The sequence below is a fragment of the Rhinoraja longicauda genome, chromosome 7 (assembly GCF_053455715.1).
Source record: "Rhinoraja longicauda isolate Sanriku21f chromosome 7, sRhiLon1.1, whole genome shotgun sequence".
NCBI lineage: Eukaryota > Metazoa > Chordata > Chondrichthyes > Rajiformes > Arhynchobatidae > Rhinoraja > Rhinoraja longicauda.
The window spans coordinates 73,136,098-73,157,221 of record NC_135959.1 but is presented as its reverse complement, the minus strand read 5'-3'; the positions used below and the strand labels follow the sequence as shown (position 1 = coordinate 73,157,221).

The 21,124-nt window shown below is 49.6% G+C and overlaps 2 protein-coding genes across 8 annotated transcripts in view; one reads left to right on the top strand and one right to left on the bottom strand.

The window, feature by feature from the left end:
- Positions 1 to 462, bottom strand: part of LOC144595384 (mitochondrial ornithine transporter 1-like) — a 40,367-nt gene extending 39,905 nt beyond the window's left edge. Inside the window, exon 1 of one of the 3 annotated variants that reach the window (XM_078402860.1) lies at positions 316 to 462. The gene's annotated coding sequence lies outside the window, so the exon portion shown is untranslated. The remainder of the gene's footprint in view (positions 1 to 315) is intronic. The other 2 variants (XM_078402858.1, XM_078402859.1) reach the window with 2 other exon arrangements.
- mrps31 (mitochondrial ribosomal protein S31) overlaps positions 1 to 20,820 on the top strand; it is a 32,149-nt gene extending 11,329 nt beyond the window's left edge. For 2 of the 5 annotated variants that reach the window (XM_078402856.1, XM_078402855.1), the window contains exons 3-8: positions 2,870 to 3,184; positions 6,195 to 6,353; positions 14,179 to 14,349; positions 16,759 to 16,832; positions 18,637 to 18,780; positions 20,169 to 20,819. In XM_078402856.1, the coding sequence (XP_078258982.1) occupies positions 2,870 to 3,184; positions 6,195 to 6,353; positions 14,179 to 14,349; positions 16,759 to 16,832; positions 18,637 to 18,780; positions 20,169 to 20,401 (1,096 nt within the window). In that variant the 3' untranslated portion in view covers positions 20,402 to 20,819. Of the gene's footprint in view, positions 1 to 616; positions 688 to 1,764; positions 1,785 to 2,869; positions 3,185 to 6,194; positions 6,354 to 14,178; positions 14,350 to 16,758; positions 16,833 to 18,636; positions 18,781 to 20,168 lie in introns of those variants that run through there. The other 3 variants (XM_078402853.1, XM_078402857.1, XM_078402854.1) reach the window with 3 other exon arrangements.
- The last annotated feature ends 304 nt before the right edge of the window (positions 20,821 to 21,124 follow it).

Here is a 21,124-nt window from a genome sequence, read left to right as displayed (position 1 = left end):
CCCTCTCCCCTCCTCACTCTTCCTCCCCTCTCCCCCCCTCCCTCTCTACCCTCCTCCCTCTCTCTACCCTCCTCCCTCTCTCTACCCTCCTCCCTCTCTCTACCCTCCTCCCTCCCTCCCTCTACCCTCCTCCCTCCTCCCTCTCCCCTCTCCCCTCCCCCTCTCCCCTCTCCCCTCCCTCTCCCCCCCCTCTCCCCCCCCTCTCCCCTCCCTCCACCCTGGTAGTGTTACCAGATACACAGTTCTCCACACAGTTTATATCCATATAACACCTTCCCCACACAACGATGGACCAGGGTCCAGGCACCGCCCTACCTGAGTTCTTCACCCCCCCAGACTCTCAGTCCGAAGAAGGGTCTCGACCCGAAACGTCACCTATCCATGTTCTGTCCAGAGATGCTGCCCGGCCCGCTGTCACTCCAGCACTGTGTGTGTTTGTTTGTTTGTATGTGTCTGTCTGTGGTGTCAGCCAGCGCCTGCAGTTTATCGTTTCTACCGCTGTTGGGGGGAGGCGCTGTCCGGGGAGCGGCTTGAGGGGCGCACAGAGAAGGTCGCTCTGTCCGGGGGAGCGGTTTGAGGGGCGCACAGAGAAGGTCGCGCTGTCCGGGGGAGGGGTTTGAGGGGCGCACAGATGCAGAGAGCGGCGGTGGCGGCGGCGCTGGGAGCCGGGGCCCGGGGGACAGCGGGGTGAGGGGGGAGTAAGGTGGGTGGGAGGGTGAGATAAGGGGAGGAGTTGTGGGGAGAATGGGGGAGGGATGAGTGAGATGATGGGGATGAGGGTGGAGTGAGCGAAGAGGAGGGGAGTGGAGAGAGGGAGAAGGGGTGGTGGCAGGGGTGGGTGAGGGAGTGGGTGAGGGAGGGAGGGGGTGGGGGAGGGAGGGAGGGGGTGGGGGAGGGAGGGAGAAAGGAGGGGGTGGTGGAGAGAGGGAATGTGGAAGGAAGGAGTGGGTGAGGAGGAGGTGGTGGAGAGAGGGAGAAGGGGTGGTGGAGAGAGGGAAGGTGTGGAAGGAAGGGGGGTGAGGAGGTAGAGGGAGAAGGGGTGGTGGAGGGGGTGGGTGGGTGAGGGAGGAGGGGTGGTGGAGAGAGGAAGAAGGGGTGGTGGAGAGGGGGAATGTGTGGGAGGGAGGAGGGGTGGTGGAGAGAGGAAGAAGGGGTGGTGGAGAGGGGGAATGTGTGGAAGTAAGGAGGGGGTGAGGAGGAGGAGGTGGTGGAGAGAGGGGGGGAGGTTGGAAGGAGGGATGAGGGGAGGTAAGGGGTGGGGAAAATAAGAGAAAGACAATGTAAGGGGAAGCAGGTGAGGGGAGGGTGGAATGAGGATGATGAGGACAAGGAGGTGAAGGGCAGAAGGGGAGTGTGGGAGGGGGGTAGGTGAAGAGGTGGGGGTTGGGATGGCGTTGGGGAGAAGGGAGGAGGGTTGTTTTGTTCTAGTTTTCTTTGCCCTGGTGTGGCTAACTGTCGTGACACACACCTACACATTTTATTCTCCAATTGTTTCTACACCTCTGCCTTTTAAAATGCTCCCTGAAATCATACTGGTTTGTCCTAATGTCACAGAGCTGTACAGCATGGAAACAGGCCCTAAGTTCAGCCCATTTTGTCCAAGCTGACCATGTTGGCATACTGGGCTGGTCCCACATAGGTGCATTTGGCCCAAATCCCTCTATAAACCCTTCCTATCCATGTATCTGTCCAAATGTCATTTAAAAGTCGTAGTTGGATCCACTTCTGTAGCTTCCTCTGGCAGCTCATTCCAGATCCAGACTACTGGAAAAGTTGCCCATGAGGTGAGAGGGGAAAGATTTAATGGGAACCCGAGGGACAGCCTTTTCACACAGCGGGTGGTGGGTGTATGGAACAGATTGCTGGAGGAGGTAGTTGGGGCAGGTACAGCCGCAATATTTAAAAGACATTTGGACGGGTAGATGGATAGGAGAGGTTTAGCGGGATACGGGCCAAAAATGGGCAGGTGGGCCGAGCGTAGATGGGACTTTTGGTTGACATGGATAAATAGGGCCGAAGGGCCTGTTTCCATGTTGAATGACTATAACTGATACACTACAATGCTGAGAACTGTATACTGCACTCTGTACCATCCCCTTTGCTCTACTTATTGTACTCGAGTTTGACTTAATTGTATTTATGTACAGTGTTATGTAAGGTGTATGAAAATAACTGCAGATGCTGGTACAAATCAAAGGTATTTATTCACAAAATGCTGGAGTAACTCAGCAGGTCAGGCAGCATCTAAGGAGAGAAGGAATGGGTGACGTTTCGGGTCGAGACCCTTCTTCAGACAGTGTTATCTGATCTGTTTGGATAGATTCATAGATACATAGAAAATAGGTGCAGGAGTAGGCCATTCAGCCTTTCGAGCCTGCACCGCAATTCAATATGATCATGGCTGATCATCCAACTCAGTATCCTGTACCTGCCTTCTCTCCATACCCCCTGATCCCTTTAGCCACAAGGGCCACATCTAACTCCCTCTTAAATATAGCCAATGAACTGGCCTCAACTACCTTCTGTGGCAGAGAATTCTACAGATTCACCACTCTGTGTGAAAAAAAACGTTCTCATCTCGGTCCTAAAAGACCTCCCCCTTATCCTTAAGCTGTGACCCCTTGTTCTGGACTTCCCCAACATCGGGAACAATCTTCCTGCGTCTAGCCTGTACAACCCCTTAAGAATTTTGTACGTTTCTAGAAGATCCCCCCTCAATCTTCATGCAACACAAAGACTTTCACTGTACCTCGGTAGACATGAAAATAATAAACCCGAACCTAGCTGCGTTGGCCAGAAAAAGAATCATTTGGGAAAAGAGAGGACGCTTAGTGCTTAGTTCTGATGTGACTTGTGTTCGTTGTTGTAGTCTGTTCTTGCTGACTAGAGCGGGAGGAAGGTGGATCTTCACTGCGTCGGCTGCGCTGAGGAAGGAGAATGAAACGCCACAGGCTGCTGCTTCCCCCGTGCAGCCCGGAGATGCCGAGGAAAAGGAAGCTGCTCCACCCGGCAAAACCCATCTGCTCAACCTGATCGGTGGCATGAAAGTGGAAGTCAGTTCCAAGAGGAAGTTCCAGGCCCTGAGGCTGGAGAGGGCCAAGGCCCGAGCGAGGGCTGAGTCCGAGGACTTGGAGAGCGCCAGCAGCATGTTTCAGAAGGCAGCCGAGGAAAGGAGCAAGCAGAGGTAAGGCTCTAAGGGAAGGCAGCGGAGTGGCGCAGTGGCGGAGTTGCTGCCTTACAGCGCCAGAGACCCGGGTTCCATCCCTACTGGCGCTGTCTGTACGGAGTTTGTACATTCTCCCTGTGACCGCGTGGGTTTTCTCCGGATGCTCCGGTTTCCTCCCACACTCTAAAGACATGCAGGTTTGTAGGTTAATTGGCCTCAGTAAAATTGTAAATTGTCCCCAGTGTGTCGGATGGTGCTTGCATGCGGGGTGATCGCTGGTCGGCACGGACTCGATAGGCCGAAGGGCCTGTTTTCACGCTGTATCTCTAAGGGCTAAAGATGACCGGAAAAGATTTGGGTTTATTATTGCCACCAAGGTGTAGATTTATTATTTTCACCTGTTCCCAGGTATAGGGTTGGGTTATATTGTCACCTGTACCCAGGTATAGGGTTGGGTTATATTGTCACCTGTACCCAGGTATAGGGTTGGGTTATATTGTCACCTGTACCCAGGTATAGGGTTGGGTTATATTGTCACCTGTATCCAGGTATAGGGTTGGGTTATATTGTCACCTGTACCCAGGTATAGGGTTGGGTTGTATTGTCACCTGTATCCAGGTATAGGCTTGGGTTGTATTGTCACCTGTACCCAGCTATAGGCTTGGGTTATATTGTCACCTGTACCCAGGTATAGTGTTGAGTTATATTGTCACCTGTATCCAGGTATAGGGTTAGCTTATTATTGTCCTGGTGGCGCTGGATGGCTGAATTAGTGGGCCGGCCTGGCCCAGTGCGATGATGATATGCCGAGGTACAGTGAAAAGCTTTGTTTTGCATTCTAACCAATCAGATCACATAATACCCTACATAAATACAATAAAGTCAAACTCGAGTACAATAGGTAGAGCAAAGGGGGAGATACAGAGTGCAGAATATAGTTCTCAGCGTTGTTAGCGCATCAGTTCCATGGACAAAGTCCAATGTCCGCAATGAGGTTGAGGTGAATCGGACAGTACCCTAGCTCAGGGAAGGATCGTGAATTCAGAATTGTCATTACGAAAAAAGACTCAGCCATATTTACACACTGGTGAAATTGTCCATGCCGACCAAGATGTCCCGATCACACTAGTTCCACCTGCCTGTGTTTGGCCCATATCCCTCTAAACGTTTCCTGTCCAAGTCCCTGTCCAAGTGTCTTTTAAATGTTATTATAGTCCCTGCCTCAATTGCCTTCTCTGGCAGGTCGTTCCATACACCCACCACACTCTGTGTGGAAAGGTTGTCCCTCAGATTCCTATTGAATGTTTCCCCTCTCACCTTAAACCTATATCCCTGGTTCTGAATTCTCCTACTGTGTGTGTTGGTCTAATTAGACAAATGTCAGTGAATTCACATTGTCCAGAGTTTTTCAACTTTGAGAACAGGAGGTTGTTGTTGTGGAAGTGAGGCTCAGTCTGTGTTTACGACAATTCTTGCCTCCTGGTTCCATGAACACTAATTTAAGGTTCTGGAGGATGCATGACCCTACCTGAGCTCTTGGAATTGGGATTAGCTGGAATAGCTGTTGTATGGAAAGGGTGCAGAGAAGATTTATGAGGATATTGCCAGGACTCGAGGGCCTGAGCTATCAAGATAGGTTGGTAGAAACATAGAAACACAGAAAAATAGGTGCAGGAGTAGGCCATTCGGCCATTTGAGCCAGCACCGCCATTCAATATGATCATGGCTGATCATCTAAAATCTGTACCCTGTTCCTGCTTTTTCCCCATAACCCTTGATTCCTTTAGCCCGAAGAGCTAAATCCAATTCTCTCTTGAAAACATCCAGTGAATTGGCCTCCACTGCCTTCTGTGGCAGAGAATTCCACAGATCACAACTCTCTGGGTGAAAAAGTTTTTCCTCATCTCAGTCCTAAATGGCCCACCCCTTATTCTTAAACTGGACTCGGTGGGCCGAAGGGCATCTCTCAACTAAACTAAAGGACTGGGCATTGAGTGTAAGAATCGGGAAGTCATGATGCAGCATTATGGGACTATGGCTAGGCCACTTTTGGAGTGTTGCATGCCTGGATTAGGGGTATTGGCTACAGGGTGTTTGGACAGACTTGGATTGTTTCATATGGAATGCCAGAGGTTGAGGGGAGACCTGATAGAAGTGTGTAAAATTATGAGAGGCACAGACAGGGTAGACATACAGAACCTTTTTTCCCCAGGATGAAAATATCAAAGGCTGGAGGGCATTGCTTTAAGGTGAGAGGGTAAACTTTAAAGATGTGCAGAGCAAGTTTTTTTACACAGATGGTGGTGGGTGCCTGGAATGTGCTGCTGGGAGAGATGGTGGTGGAGGCAGTGGTGTTTAGGAGACTTTTGGATAGGCACATGGATATGCAGGGAATGGAGGGATATGGATCACGTGCAAGCAGATGAGTTGTTCTTGGCATCATGTTCGGCACAGACATTGTGGGCCGAAGGGCCTGTTGGTGTGCTGCACTGTTCAATGTTTTGTATGTTCCGTGTACTGAGATACAGAGGCGTGTTGTAGCCAGAGGCTACACCTGTCAAGGCAAGAAGTTAAGGGAATAACATTGAAAGATTTGGATTAATTTTTATAATTCTGGAGTTTTAGATTTTTAGATTTAGAGATACAGCGCGGAAACAGGCCCTTCAGCCCACCGGGTCCGCGCCGTCCAGCGATCCCCGCACACTAACACTATCCTACACACACTAGGGGCAATTTTTTATTATTTTTTAATTATTTTATTTATTACATATTACCCAGCCAATTAACCTACAAACCTGTACGTCTTTGGAGTGTGGGAGGAAACCGAAGATCTCGGAGAAAACCCACGCAGGTCACGGGGAGAACGTACAAACTCTGTACAGACGGCGCCCGTAGTCAGGATCGAACCTGAGTCTCCGGTGCGGCATTCGCTGTAAGGCAGCAACTCTACCGCTGCGCCACCGTGCCGCAGAGTTGCCACGTAAAACGATGAGTGAATAACTGGTGCGCGTGTGGGCGTCTGTTTCAGCGGCGAGACGGCAAGCCGGGACCTTGCTGCAGCAGCGTCGGCGGTCGCATCTTCCATGCCCCGTCACAAGGCGAAGGTCGAGTCCGAGCTGCTCCAGCAACTGAGAAAACACGAATCTGAAACGGAGGCACGCCAGCACGGAGATGGCCGCAACCTTGGGTAAGTCTGGAGACAGGGGCGCAGCCGCAGGCATTCAGTGAATAATAATAATAATAATACATTTATTTTATATAGTGCTTTTCAAGATACTCAAAGACGCTTTACAAGCAAACAAGACATAAAAACAAACAAACAAACAAAAGATTTGTCCTGACAGAGAAGCGGCGAACAAATAGCGCCAGCGTCCTCTCACGTCAGGGTCCGGCAGTAAACAATAAAGAACGCAAGACACACAATTACAATTTAACACAAACAACCATCACAGTGATTGCTCCAGGCACACCCTCACTGTGATGGAAGGCAAAGAAAAGTCTTATCTCCTCCTCATTCTTCTCCCGTGGTCAGGCAGTCAAACTGCTGCCTCGAGGCGATCGAGGCTCCCGACTTTTGAAGCCCCCGCCGGGCGATGGAAAGTCCCAGGGCCGAGCCGAGCAGGCCGATGAAGGTCCTGAGCCCCCACCGGGCAATGGAAAGTGCCGCGGCCAGGCCACGCAGGGCGATGAAGGGCCTGCGAGCGGGTCGATCGAACCTCGCGCTTCGGGGCGGTCGAAGCTGCTACGGCTGGTGCTCCCGAAAGCCGGTCGCCAGCCAAGGACCTGCGAGCTCCCGATGTTGCGGTCTGCAGGGCCCACGGCCGAAGCCTCAGAGATGGTAAGTCCAGGCCCTGCGACCGGAGTCTTCAAGACCGATCCCAGCTGGAGGCCGCCGACTCCGCAGTGTTAGGCCGTAGCGTGAGCGGAGATACGACACGATAAAGGTCGCATCTCCGTTGAGGAGGAGATTAGAAAAAAAGGTTTCCCCCACCCCCCCACCACCCCCCACATATACACAGCTAAAAATAAATCAAAACATACATTTAAACGGTGACAAAGACAAAAAAGCAGAGAGACTGCCGGTGAGCCGCAGCCACGCCCCCTCCCATCTGTAAATGGACTCAGTGCCACAGTGGCGCAGCGGCAGAGTTGCTGCCTCACAGCGCCACACACCCGGGTTCAATCCTGACCAGGGGGGCGGTCTGTACGGAGTTTACACGTTTTCCCTGTGACCGCGTGGGCTTTCCTCGGGAGCTCCGGTTTCCTCCCACACTCCAAAGACGTGCAGGTTAATTGGGATCTATAAATTGGCCCCAGTGCGTAGGATAGCACTAGAGAGCAGGTGGTCTCTGGTCGATGCGGACTCGGTGGGCCAAAGGGCCTGTTACCGCGCTGTATCTCTAAAGTCTAAAGAGAGTGAAGTATGTGTGGAGTTAGAGTAAGAAAATAACTGCAGATACTGGTACAGATCGAAGGTATTTATTCACAAAATGCTGGAGTAACTCAGCAGGTCAGGCAGCATCTCAGGAGAGAAGGAATGGGTGACGTTTCAGGTCGAGACCCTTCTGTAGAGTTAGAGATCGATTGGTTATCTCAATCCATCCCACCCCTCGCCCCACAAAATGCCCTGTATTCCCTGCTCACTGGCTTTTCCAAATTCAATCTTCAAGTCGCTATGAGACTGGGTATCCGGGCCTCTGATTTCCAGAGCTCTAACATCATACTAGTTTGTCTTCATGTAATGGAGTCATAGAGCTGTGCAGCACTGGAACATGCCGACCAAGATGGCATTCTGGGTTAGTCCCATTTCCCTGCATTTGACTCCTATCCTACCGAAACGCTTCCTATCCATATATCCGTGCAAATGTCTATTAAAGGTCGCAGTTGTATCCGCTTCTGCAGCTTTGCCTGGCCGAGGAATGACTCATAGAAACATAGAAAATAAGTGCAGGAGTAGGCCATTCGGCCCTTCGAGCCTGCACCGCCATTCAATATGATCATGGCTGATCATCCAACTCAGTATCCCGTACCTCCCTTCTCTCCATACCCCCTGATCCCTTTAGCCACAAGGGCCACATCTAACTCCCTCTTAAATATAGCCAATGAACTGGCCTCAGCTACCTTCTGTAGCAGAGTATTCCACAGATTCACCACTCTGTGTGAAAAAAAACTTTCTCATCTCGGTCCTAAAAGACTTCCCCCTTATCCTTAAACTGTGACCCCTTGTTCTGCCCTTATCCTTAAACTGTGACCCCTTGTTCTGGACTTCCCCAACATCGGGAACAATCTTCCTGCATCTAGCCTGTCCAACCCCTTAAGAATTTTGTAAGTTTCTATAAGATTCCCCCCTCAATCTTCTAAATTCCAGCGAGTACAAGCCGAGTACTCCTTCACTTTATCTCGTATCCTCAGTGTGATGGGACATCCATCTTCAAAAATAGGGGTCTGGAGACAGTTTTGCTGCCTTCTCAGCACATATGCTAATCAAAATGCGCAAAGTGCCAGAGGAACTTGTGGGCCAGGAAGCATCTGTGGAGGAAATGGACAGGCAGACTGTGTCGCCAGAACGATGCCGGCCAGAAACATCACCTCCACTCACTCTGCAGATGCTCCCTCCAGCACTTTGTGTTTTGGCTCAAGATTTCAGCACCTGCAGTTTCTTGTGCCTCAGTAATCTTTGCTACACCTCCAAACAGCATGGGATAAATTAGACCTTTTCAAAAAAATGGTCGAGAACAATACCACATACGAAATGGAGGGACAAGGAACTGCAGGGGCTGGAATCGTGAGTAAAACACAGAGGAAGAGCTCAGTGGGTCAGGCAGCATCTGTGGAGGGAATGGACGGACGACGTTTCAGATTTGCAGACTCGACTGAAGAAGGGTTCCGATCTGAAGAAGTCACCTATCAATGTTCTCCAGAGAACCGCTATTATTCCAGGACTCACTGACAATATATGAGGCTTGATAAAGTTTACCAGAGGTGCTGATAGTCCCAAAGAATGCTTTTAAGCCGGAGGTTTGTGGACTAATCTCCTGCTATCAGTCCCTGATCATTGCATTGGAGAGGCGTACAGTTGAAGTGCTTCAGTGGCCAGAAATGTATGGTCATTTGTTGGCATTTCAGTGTGGACCAGCAATGGTCAGGTGATCATTCTGGTCTGTATGTCTCTGACTGCCTGCCTCAAAGTCATTTGGAGTCATACAGCATGGGAACAGGCCCTTCGGCCCAACGCCTCCATGCTGACCAAGATGCCCCATCTCCACTAGTCCCATTTGTCCCATATCCCTCTAAACCTTTCCTGTGCATGTACCTGTCCAAGTGTCTTAAATGTTGTGATAGTCCCTGCCTCAACTACCTCCTCCGGCAGCTCGTTCCACACACACACACACACACACACACCGCCCTCTGTGTGGGGGGAAAAAAAAAATGACTTGGGTTTAAATTATTATTTTCTTTTTTTGCCAATAGTGGCTCCAAAGGAGAGAGGAATAAATTTGGGCATCCTGTGAAAAGATTCTTTATTCTGCAGAAAAACTGGGTGAAACTAAAATGTATTTAGCGTTTTTTTTTTAGATATGTTTAAAATGTAGTCTTATTGTATGAACAAAGTGTACCAAATTGATTCAGTATAGCACTGGAAGCTGGTGGTAACCGCCAATCCCAATTTAAAAAAATCAAAACACTGAAATATCATAATTTTCAAAACGCTACCCAGAATAATTAGTACGTTCACTTGCACCAACGTTTCTTTCAACTCAGAAAAGATTGATCAAGTTTTCTTAGTGTCATCGAGTTCAGGATTGATTTTCTGTAAAATAACGGGTGGATGATAACATACTTGTTTTTTTTTGTTTTTTTACTGTGACTCAATATTTATTAAAGTAGTCTAATTTGCCATATGTCAGATACTGTCTCCAGTGCTCATGGTTTAGTGAGGAGCACTTGTGTGTGCCTCAGTAGATAATGCCATGACCTGATTTATTTGACAATCTGCCACCAATAACAACTGCAAAACAACAACTAGATAGCTAATCCTGGCTGCACCAGATTGCAATCTCTCGACAATGGAGCAGACCAAATTAACACCGGCAGCCTAAAAGACTTCTCTTTTGGAATTCAATGCATCCAAAACTGTCTCCATAGACGTATTAATTCAATTTGTCTACATCCTTAAAAAAAAAGACTTTTCTATTGGCGTGCTGTAAGATAAAAAATTAAAAAGGCAAGCTTCTTTGATATAATTCAAAATTGAACATCTTCTGGAACAACCAAGTGAAGGAATGTTCTTGCAGAATAAAGTGCTGACAGAGCCTTGTGCTGTTCTGCTATTTCCGATTGCTACCAATCTTGGTAGAGTGGATGCGGAGATGATGTTTCCACTAGTCGGAGAGTCAAGGACCAGAGGCCACAGCCTCAGAATGAAAGGACTTTCCTTTTGGAAGGAGATGAGGAGGAATTTCTTTAGCCAGAGGGTGGTGAATATGTGGAATTCATTGCCACAGAAGGCTGTGGAGGCCTTGTTAATGGATATTTTTAAGGCAGAGATAGATTCTTGATTAGTACAGGTGTCCGGGGTTAAGGGGAGAAGGCGAGAATGGGATTGAGAGGGAGAGATAGTGTAAGAAAATAACTGCAGATGCTGGTACAAATTGAAGGTATTTATTCACAAAATGCTGGAGTAACTCAGCGGGTCAGGCAGCATCTCAGGAGAGAAGGAATGGATGACGTTTCGGGTCGAGACCCCTGTGTGAAGAAGGGTTTCGACCCGAAACATCACCCATTCCTTCTCTCCTGAGAAGCTGCCTGACCCGCTGAGTTACTCCAGCATTTTGTGAATAAATACCTTCGAGAGGGAGAGATAGATCAGCCATGATTGAATGGCGGAGTGGACTTGATGGGCCGAATGGCCTAATTCTGCTCCCATCACTTTTGAACTTATAACCAATTACCTGTGTGTCTGGATTGTAATGAACACGTCTCCAGACCTTCATCTGAACTGGAGAGATTTTATACCTTCCGAATATGCATTCCTGGGAGGCAAAACGTGACAAATATTGGAGAGAATAATTTTGAAACATAATGTACAAATTAAAGAAACCCCCAAATTGTAGTGGTTCCATTTACCGTTAATTGTTTGACACTGTTGAACAATAAGCAACGGTAGAAATAGGATCAAACTGGTGGGTCAGCTACTTCTATCGTTATTCGTTTGGATAAGTAGTACAGTTTAAATATATCAAAGAAATAAAGCTTATTGCACAAAGAAATGCTATATGGCTTGGCTTTACTAAACACTAGAACAAGTGGACCCATTGGGCCCAAACCTCTCTTGCATTGGTGCACCACCCATCCCTTCCCCCCCCCCCCTTCTCCCTCTCCCCCCCTTCTCCCTCTCCCCCCCTTCTCCCTCTCCCCCCCTTCTCCCTCTCCCCCCTTCTCCCTCTCCCCCCTTCTCCCTCTCCCCCCCTTCTCCCTCTCCCCCCCCTTCTCCCTCTCCCCCCTTCTCCCTCTCCCCCCTTCTCCCTCTCCCCCCTTCTCCCTCTCCCCCCCTTCTCCCTCTCCCCCCTTCTCCCTCTCCCCCCTTCTCCCTCTCCCCCCTTCTCCCTCTCCCCCCTTCTCCCTCTTCTCCCTCTCCCCCTTCTCCCTCTCCCCCTTCTCCCTCTCCCCCTTCTCCCTCTCCCCCTTCTCCCTCTCCCCCCTTCTCCCTCTTCTCCCTCTCCCCCCTTCTCCCTCTCCCCCCTTCTCCCTCTCCCCCCTTCTCCCTCTCCCCCCTTCTCCCTCTCCCCCCTTCTCCCTCTCCCCCCTTCTCCCTCTCCCCCCTTCTCCCTCTCCCCCCTTCTCCCTCTCCCCCTTCTCCCTCTCCCCCTTCTCCCTCTCCCCCTTCTCCCTCTCCCCCTTCTCCCTCTCCCCCTTCTCCCTCTCCCCCTTCTCCCTCTCCCCCTTCTCCCTCTCCCCCTTCTCCCTCTCCCCCCTTCTCCCTCTCCCCTTCTCCCTCTCCCCCCTTCTCCCTCTCCCCCTTCTCCCTCTCCCCTTCTCCCTCTCCCCTTCTCCCTCTCCCCTTCTCCCTCTCCCCTTCTCCCTCTCCCCCTTCTCCCTCTCCCCCCTTCTCCCTCTCCCCCCTTCTCCCTCTCCCCCCTTCTCCCTCTCCCCTTCTCCCTTTCTCCCTCTCCCCCCTTCTACCTCTCCCCCTTCTACCTCTCCCCCCTTCTACCTCTCCCCCTTCTACCTCTCCCCCCTTCTACCTCTCCCCCCTTCTACCTCTCCCCCCTTCTACCTCTCCCCCCTTCTACCTCTATCCCTTCTCCCTCTTCTCCCTCTCCTCCCTCTCCCCCCTTCTACCTCTCCCCCCTTCTACCTCTCCCCCCTTCTACCTCTCCCCCCTTCTACCTCTCCCCCTTCTACCTCTCCCCCCTTCTCCCTCTCCCCCTTCTCCCTCTCCCCCTTCTCCCTCTCCCCCTTCTCCCTCTCCCCCCTTCTCCCTCTCCCCCTTCTCCCTCTCCCCCTTCTCCCTCTCCCCCTTCTCCCTCTCCCCCTTCTCCCTCTCCCCCTTCTCCCTCTCCCCCTTCTCCCTCTCCCCCTTCTCCCTCTCCCCCTTCTCCCTCTCCCCCTTCTCCCTCTCCCCCTTCTCCCTCTCCCCCTTCTCCCTCTCCCCCCTTCTCCCTCTCCCCCCTTCTCCCTCTCCCCCCTTCTCCCTCTCCCCCCTTCTCCCTCTCCCCCCTTCTCCCTCTCCCCCCTTCTCCCTCTCCCCCCTTCTCCCTCTCCCCCCTTCTCCCTCTCCCCCCTTCTCCCTCTCCCCCCTTCTCCCTCTCCCCCCTTCTCCCTCTCCCCCCTTCTCCCTCTCCCCCCTTCTCCCTCTCCCCCCTTCTCCCTCTCCCCCCTTCTCCCTCTCCCCCCTTTTCCCTCTCCCCCCTTCTCCCCTCACCCTTCCCCCACTCCATCCCTCTCAACCCCCCTGCTCCTTCCTCCTCCCCCCTCCCTCCCTCTTTTCCCCCCTCCCTCCCTCCCCCCTTCCTCCCTAAGAGATAGATTTAAACTTTAAAATGTGAATAACTTTTAAAATATAACACCGATTTCAATTAAACTTCTTCCATTAGCACCAAAGGGACGACAGTGAGTAAGGTGGGCCTAAAACTGTCACACTATCGTGTACCGTTTTGGCTGTAGTTCAGGAACAAACAAATAAACAAACGAGAGATTTAGTATATAGATGGGATGGGCTCCCACAGGAGGTAGCTGGGGCAGCTACTATAACAGCATTTAAAAGACACTAGTGTAGAAATAAGGAACTGCAGATGCTGGTTTATATTTTAAAAAAAGAAACAAAGTGCTGAAGTAACTCAGCGGGTCAGGCTGCATGAATGTACTTACCTAGTTCATAACTTAAATGGGGCATCTCGGGCGGCATGGGATAATTGGGCCGAAGGGCCTGTGCCCGTGCTGGATTACTCTAAGGCCACCTGTCTTGGTTTTATGAGGAGCAGTGTGGATTGGTGCAGCCTGAAGCTCTGTCACCATTGTTTCATCACTCGTTCGACTGAATCCTCGGAAATGTGATCGACTTTCTTTCCCCTCTCGCCCCTTCTCCAATCACACCACTCATTGAAGTGCGTTAATTGGTCCTGTGTAAACTGCCCCTAGTGTGCAGGGAGTGGATGAGAAAGTGGGGGAACATAGAACTAGTGTGAAGGGGTGATCGATGGTCGGCACGGTCTCGGTGGGCCGAAGGGCCTGTTTCCACGCTATATCACTGAACTATTCACCGTATTTGCTCCTCTGGCGTTATTAAAATCCTGGAATTAGGCACATTCCGTGGAAACAACACATGGTTTTCTTTGGGATCAGTGGTAAAGCTGCTTAACTCTTTCTGTCGGCCCCAGGCGGTTAATTATTATCAAGCATTGTATAGTTTTCATTTGCAAGGACAAGATATTCAGACTGTGGGTTTGAAAGAAGCAAAAAGCATGTCTGGATTTGCAGAAATAAACCTGTTTGAACGATGCTGATTTCAGTGATATAATTGCAAACATGAAGATTGGGCAGGGCACTGGTGCACAGGCTGGGACCAGGACCAGGACCAGGACCAGGACCGGGACCGCCAGCCAAATCCGCTTCGATGATGACGGGCAAGGCTTCGTTCACCACAGAGGAATTACTAGTGAGCTCAACGCACTGAGGAAGAGGTACTTCTATTAATCATCTTGGTAATAACATCGCCCCGAGGTTGAGACAAATGTTTTGATTTCAAACTCATGTGGGGGACAAATAAACAAAGACAAGTCAGCTACTGTGCCAGTTTCTATCTCCTTCCCAAAATCCACACGCAGGACTGCCCTGGCAGACCCATGGCCTCCTGCCTCACTAAATTCATCTCCACATACCTGGGCTCCATCCTACCCACCCCTGTCCAGTCCCTTCCCACCTACATCCGAGACACTCCCTGCAATATTTAAATACCTTGCGATTCCTCATCCATACCCTATCCATTCCCCTCACGGTCCATGCCACAGTATCACCCACAATTCCCTGTCCTTCATCCCTTAAGCTGCCTTACGGCGCCAGAGACCAGGGATCAGATGCATTTTGAATGGAGGTGTAAAGGGACTGGAGGTTCATGGTACGTTCGGGGAGAGACCGGAGGGCTGTGTGTCCTGATGGGGGATGGCGGTGTAAAGGGGAGACGAGAGGGGATCTTATAGAAGCATCAAATCCTTAAGGGATTGGACAGGCTAGATGCAGGAAAAATGTTCCCAATGTTGGGGGAGTCCAGAACCAGGGGCCACAGTTTAAGAATAAGGGGTCGGCCATTTAGGACTGAGATGAGGAGAAACCTTTCCACCCAGAGAGTTGTGAATCTGTGGAATTCTCTGCCACAGAAGGCAGTGGAGGCCAATTCACTGGATGTTTTCAAGAGGGAGTTAGACTTTGCTCTTAGGTCTAACGGATATGGGGAAAATCAGGAATGGGGGACTGATTCTGGATGATCAGCCATGATGTTATTGAATGGCAGTGCTGTTGGCCTACTCCTGCGCCTATTTTCTATGTTTCCATGTACAGGGACTGGGCGTCCGTGATAAAGATTAGGCAATAGGGGCCTAGGAATTTCAAGTCATTGAAATATTGCAGAGAGTGTGAGATGTCTTGGATGCAGGTGGGAATAGACAATAGACAATAGGTGCAGGAGTAGGCCATTCGGCCCTTCGAGCCAGCACCGCCATTCAATGTGATCATGGCTGATCATTCTCAATCAGTACCCCGTTCCTGCCTTCTCCCCATACCCCCTGACTCCGCTATCATTAAGAGCTCTATCTAGCTCTCTCTTGAATGTATTCAGAGAATTGGCCTCCACTGCCTTCTGAGGCAGTGAATTCCACAGATTCACAACTCTCTGACTGAAAAAGTTTTTCCTCATCTCTGTTCTAAATGGCCTACCCCTTATTCTCAAACTGTGGCCCCTGGTTCTGGACTCCCCCAACATTGGGAACATGTTTCCTGCCTCTAACGTGTCCAACCCTTAATAATCTTATACGTTTCGATAAGATTCCCTCTCATCCTTCTAAATTCCAGTGTATACAAGCCTAGTCACTCCAGTCTTTCAACATATGACAGTCCCGCCATTCCGGGAATTAACCTAGTAAACCTACACTGCACGCCCTCAATAGCAAGAATATCCTTCCTCAAATTTGGAGACCAAAACTGCACACAGTACTCCAGGTGCGGTCTCACTAGGGCTCTGTACAACTGCAGAAGGACCTCTTTGCTCCTATACTCTACACCTCTTGTTATGAAGGCCAACATTCCATTGGCTTTCTTCACTGCCTGCTGTACCTGCAAGCTTCCTTTCAGTGACTGATGCACTAGGACACCCAGATCTTGTTGTACGTCCCCTTTTCCTAACTTGACACCATTCAGATAATAATCTGCCTTCCTATTCTTACCACCAAAGTGGATAACCTTACACGTATCCACATTAAACTGCATCTGCCAAGCATCCGCCCAAGTCACCCTGTCCAAGTCCTTGCACAACCTGTCCAAGTCACCCTGCAACCTCATAGCATCTTCCTCACAGTTCACACTGCCACCTAGCTTTGTATCATCTGGGAAGGGACTGGAGGGGGGGGGATGGAATCAAGGTATGTGGAGATGAATTTGGTGGGGCAGGAGCAGGCAGGAACAATGGGTCTGCTAGGGCAGGCCTGCTCATTGATATTGGGAAGGAGATAGAAGCTGGCAGTGTGGAGCTGGGGAACGATGATATTGGGAACTGTGGAGGCGAGATCGCCAGAGATGATCTCTGGGGTCTGGCAAATGGTGCCTGCTGTATTTGACTGTATTGACCTGATAACATTATAAAGCTACTTCATGTTGAGATGCCTCGGAGAAATGGAAATAAGGAAAGATTTCTTTTCTCTCTGTGATTTGGGTTTTTTTTAAACAAAAATGACAAATTTCAAAATGGTCAATTTCCAGGGATGGTAAACGTGAACATGTTTTAATTTAACGTCAGCAAGCTAACAGGACTATGAAACCAACATTTTATCTATGTTTTTGTTGGGAATGTCCATAAACCACACTTCATCTTTCTCTATCAGGAAGGGGCTCTACACTGGGAGGAGACTAAACATCTTCCCTGTGCAAACGGAATCAGAAAACGTACCAGCAACTGGTTTGTTGCATTTTTCTTGCATAATTTTTCATATTTCTATTATCAATGCTTGACCATTTAGAGTTTGAATGGTGAGATATTCCTTCCTGAATCATCGTGTTGTTACTAATAGATCTGTTGCATGCCCTCATCGGAAGGCTGAGAAAAAATACTGGTGCGCTGGGACATTTCGATCACTGGTTGTTCCATATGCTGGAGTAACTCAGCGGGTCAGGCAGCATCTCGGGAAAGAAGGAATGGGCGACGTTTCAGGTCGAGACCCTTCTTCAGACTGATGTCAGGGGGGCGGGACAAAGGAAGGATATAGGTGGAGACAGGAAGATAGAGGGAGATCTGGGAAGGGGGAGGGGAAGAGAGGGACAGAGGAACTATCTAAAGTTGGAGAAGTCAATGTTCATACCACTGGGCTGCAAGCTACCCAGGCGAAATATGAGGTGCTGTTCCTCCAATTTCCGTTGGGCCTCACTATGGCACTGGAGGAGGCCCATGTCAGAAAGGTCAGACTGGGAATGGGAGGGGGAGTTGAAGTGCCCTCTCTTCCCTTCCCCCTTCCCAGATCTCCCACTGTCTTCCTGTCTCCACCTATATCCTTCCTTTGTCCCGCCCCCCTGACATCAGTCTGAAGAAGGGTCTCGACCCGAAACGTCACCCATTCCTTCTCTCCCGAGATGCTGCCTGACCTGCTGAGTTACTCCAGCATTTTGTGAATAAATACCTTCGATTTGTACCAGCATCTGCAGTTATTTTACTTATACTACTGGTTGTTCCATAAGTCTGTTCTTTATACATCAGCAAATTCTTTCTGAATTTCTCTTCCTTGTCATAGAACAGTACAGCACAGGAACAGGCCCTTCGGCCCACAATGTCAGTACAGATCATGATGCCAGGACCAACTCTTACCTACCTGCGCATAATCCATATCCCTCCAGTCCCTACGTATCCATGTGTCTTAAATACCAAAGTCTCTTAAATGCCACTACTCGTATTTGCCACCACCACCACCCCTTGGCAGCAAGTCCCAGGCCCCCACCACCACCTGGCCTGCGCATCTGTTTAAACTTTCCCCCTCTCCCCTTGCAGCTATGCCCTCTAGTCTTTGATTTTTCCATCCTGGGATAAAGGTTCTCACTGTCTTACCTGTGCCTCATAGTTTTAACTACTTCTGCCTGGTCTCCTCGCAACCTCCAGCGTTCCAGAGACAACAGTGCAAGTCTGTGCGACCTCTCCCAGCAGCTAATACTCCCCTCATCCAGGCAGCAAGAAAGCTTTAATGGAAGGTCTGCTTTGAAGTGAGTTGCTCTTTCCTCCAATCACCTTGGGTTACAAGTCAAAGAAAATGGATTAAGATAGCATTGTATCTTTTGAAAATTAAACAGTGTAAAAGTACAGATAACAATATATCATATCATATATATACAGCCGGAAACAGGCCTTTTCGGCCCACCAAGTCCGTGCCGCCCAGCGATCCCCGTACATTAACACTATCCTACACCCACTAGGGACAATTCTTTACATTTACCCAGCCAATTAACCTACATACCTGTACGTCTTTGGAGTATGGGAGGAAACCGAAGATCTCGGAGAAAACCCACGCAGGTCACGGGGAGAACGTACAAACTCCTTACAGTGCAACACCCGTAGTCAGGATCGAACCTGAGTCTCCGGCGCTGCATTCGCTGTAAAGCAGCAACTCTACCGCTGCGCCACCGTGCCGCCAATATATTTGCTGGTTGTCTGAAACTAGATGGTGGTAACCGGAGATAGTGGTATCTGAGCGTTTGATGATTGGATTATGTTTTGCCAGTGCTGCAGCTGTCACTGTGGGATGTGGAGCAGGCCGGTCGCATAGCGGATGTTGCCGACCACTTGCCCCGCAATGGCTTTGAGGAGATGATCCAGTGGACAAAGGAAGGGAAGCTCCGGCACTTCCCTGTCGACAATGAGGCCGGTACGTGACTTTACCATGCTCATTCTGTGTCCATTTAACACACGTGCACACATGCACACATGCACACCCCCCCCCCCGGCCACCTACCTATCTATCGGCCCAACTTGTCCACAAAGAACCAACATGCCCCATCTACACTAGTGCCACCTGCCCGCCTTTGGCCCACATCCCTCTAAACCTGTCCTGTCCATGCACCTGTCCAAGTGTCTTTTCAATGTTATAGTACCTGCGTCGTCTACCTCCGGTACAAACCAGCATCAACTGCCTCAACTATCTCCTCTGGCAGCTTGTTCCATATTCCCACCACCCTCGGGTCCTTTTAAAAATGTTTCCCCTCTCGCCTTAAATCGATGTCTTCTAGTTTTAAACTCCCCTTGGTTGGGAGAGAGGCTGACCAACCTCCTTATCTACTCCCTTCATGATTTTATATACCTCTACAAGGACACCGCTGAGCCTCTTACGATGCAGGCCATCCACTCTCCTTGTAACTCAAGGCCATCCAGTCCCCTTGAATCTCTTCTGCACCCTTTCTAACTTACTGGCATCCTTCCTGGAGCCGGGCTACCAGGACTGCACGCAGCACTCCAAGGGTGGTCATGCCACCATGTATAGCTGTGTTATGATAACTCCAATTTAAATTTATTGTTTGCAATCCGATCTATCAAAAATAAGGTTCATGCAATCTTTCATTTGCATTCCATAAGTTTACATAGAACAGTCAGGAACAGTCCTTTTGCCCCTCAATGTCTGTGCTGAATGTGTAGGAAGGAACTGCAGATGCTGGTTTATACCGAAGATTGACGCAAAATGCTGGAGTAACTCAGCGGGTCAGGCAGCATCTCTGGAGAAAAGGAACAGATGATGTCTCTGGTCAGAACCCTTCTTCAGACTGGGTTGGAGAGAGGAGGAGAACGTCTTCAAAGTTGGCATACCTTGAGGAGATTTAAGCCGAGGTGGTTTAGTTTATTGTCACGTGTACCGAGATACAGTGAAAAGCTTTTTATTGCATGCTATCCAATGAGTGGAAGGACTACACATGATGCAATCGAGCCGTCCACAGTGTACAGATACAGGATAAAGGAAATAATGTTTAGTGCAAAATAAAGTCCGATTAAAGATAGACCGAGGTAGATGACAGCTCAGGACTGCTCTCTAGTTGGTGATAGGATGGTTCAGTTGCCTGATAACAGCTGGAAAGAAACTATTCCTGAATCTGGAGGTGTGCGTTTTCCCCCTCTACTAAGACAAAGTATTATTATTCAGTGAAGCTGAAGCCAAATCATAAAATGGAAGGTCTGGCTTGTGGTTTTTTTTTGTTTTTTTTGTTCAGGATTTTCTTTGTTCAGTTTGGTAATGATGTAGTTTTAAAATTCCCGCTGATGTTCCAGGTCTGGAAGAAGAGGAAGGTGTGGAATTCCATGAGCACGTGTTCCTGGAGAAACACTTGCACGGGTTCCCCGAGGAGGGTCCGATCCGCCACTTCATTCACCTGGTCGCCAACGGGTTAAGCAAGAATCCCCATTTAACGGTGCAGCGGAAGATTGAACATATCGATTGGTTTCGCCAGTACTTCCACCAGAAGCAAGATGTTCTGAATGAGAGTGAAGTGAACGTTAAGTGAAATCCAGCCGTCTGATTTACACTGGGTGGTAGGTAACACCTTGAATTGGTGCGGTAGACATACATCTTTTTATAACACCATTAGAAGGTGCACTGTCTTGACTGCTGTTGTACTGTAAACTGGTTGCCAGAAATCTTCCTTCGCTCCGCAAATGTACGCCTGAATTCACGTGTAGTTATCATATATTGCTGGAAACCAATGTAAATGCAACAACTTGGGTCAGGAACCTCTGGACATTCTGGATTGTTCCGCACTTAATAAACCCACTTTGAAGTGTTATGACCGTCCGATGCAGAAATAAATCCAAATACAATCTCTGAATTATTTTGCTTTCTCCGAATTACTGCAGGGAAGTCTTATAAACTCTGGTAATTTTTCGGTACGTGGCTACAAGGAACTGCTGATGCTGGTTAATACACAAAAAGACACCGATTGCTGGAGTGACTCACAGGTTCCGGCAGCATCTCTGGAGAACATCTCAGTCTGAAGAAGGGTCTCGACCCGAAACGTCACCCATTCCTTCTCTCCTGAGATGCTGCCTGACCCGCTGAGTTACTCCAGCATTTTGTGAATAAATATCTCTGGAGAACATGGTTAGGTGACGTTTTGGGTCAGACAATTTTCAGTCTGAAGAAGGGCATCGACCGGAAACTTCCGCTATCCATGATCTCCAGCAATGCTGCCTGACCCGCTGAGTTACTCCAGCGCTCTGTCCTTAACTAT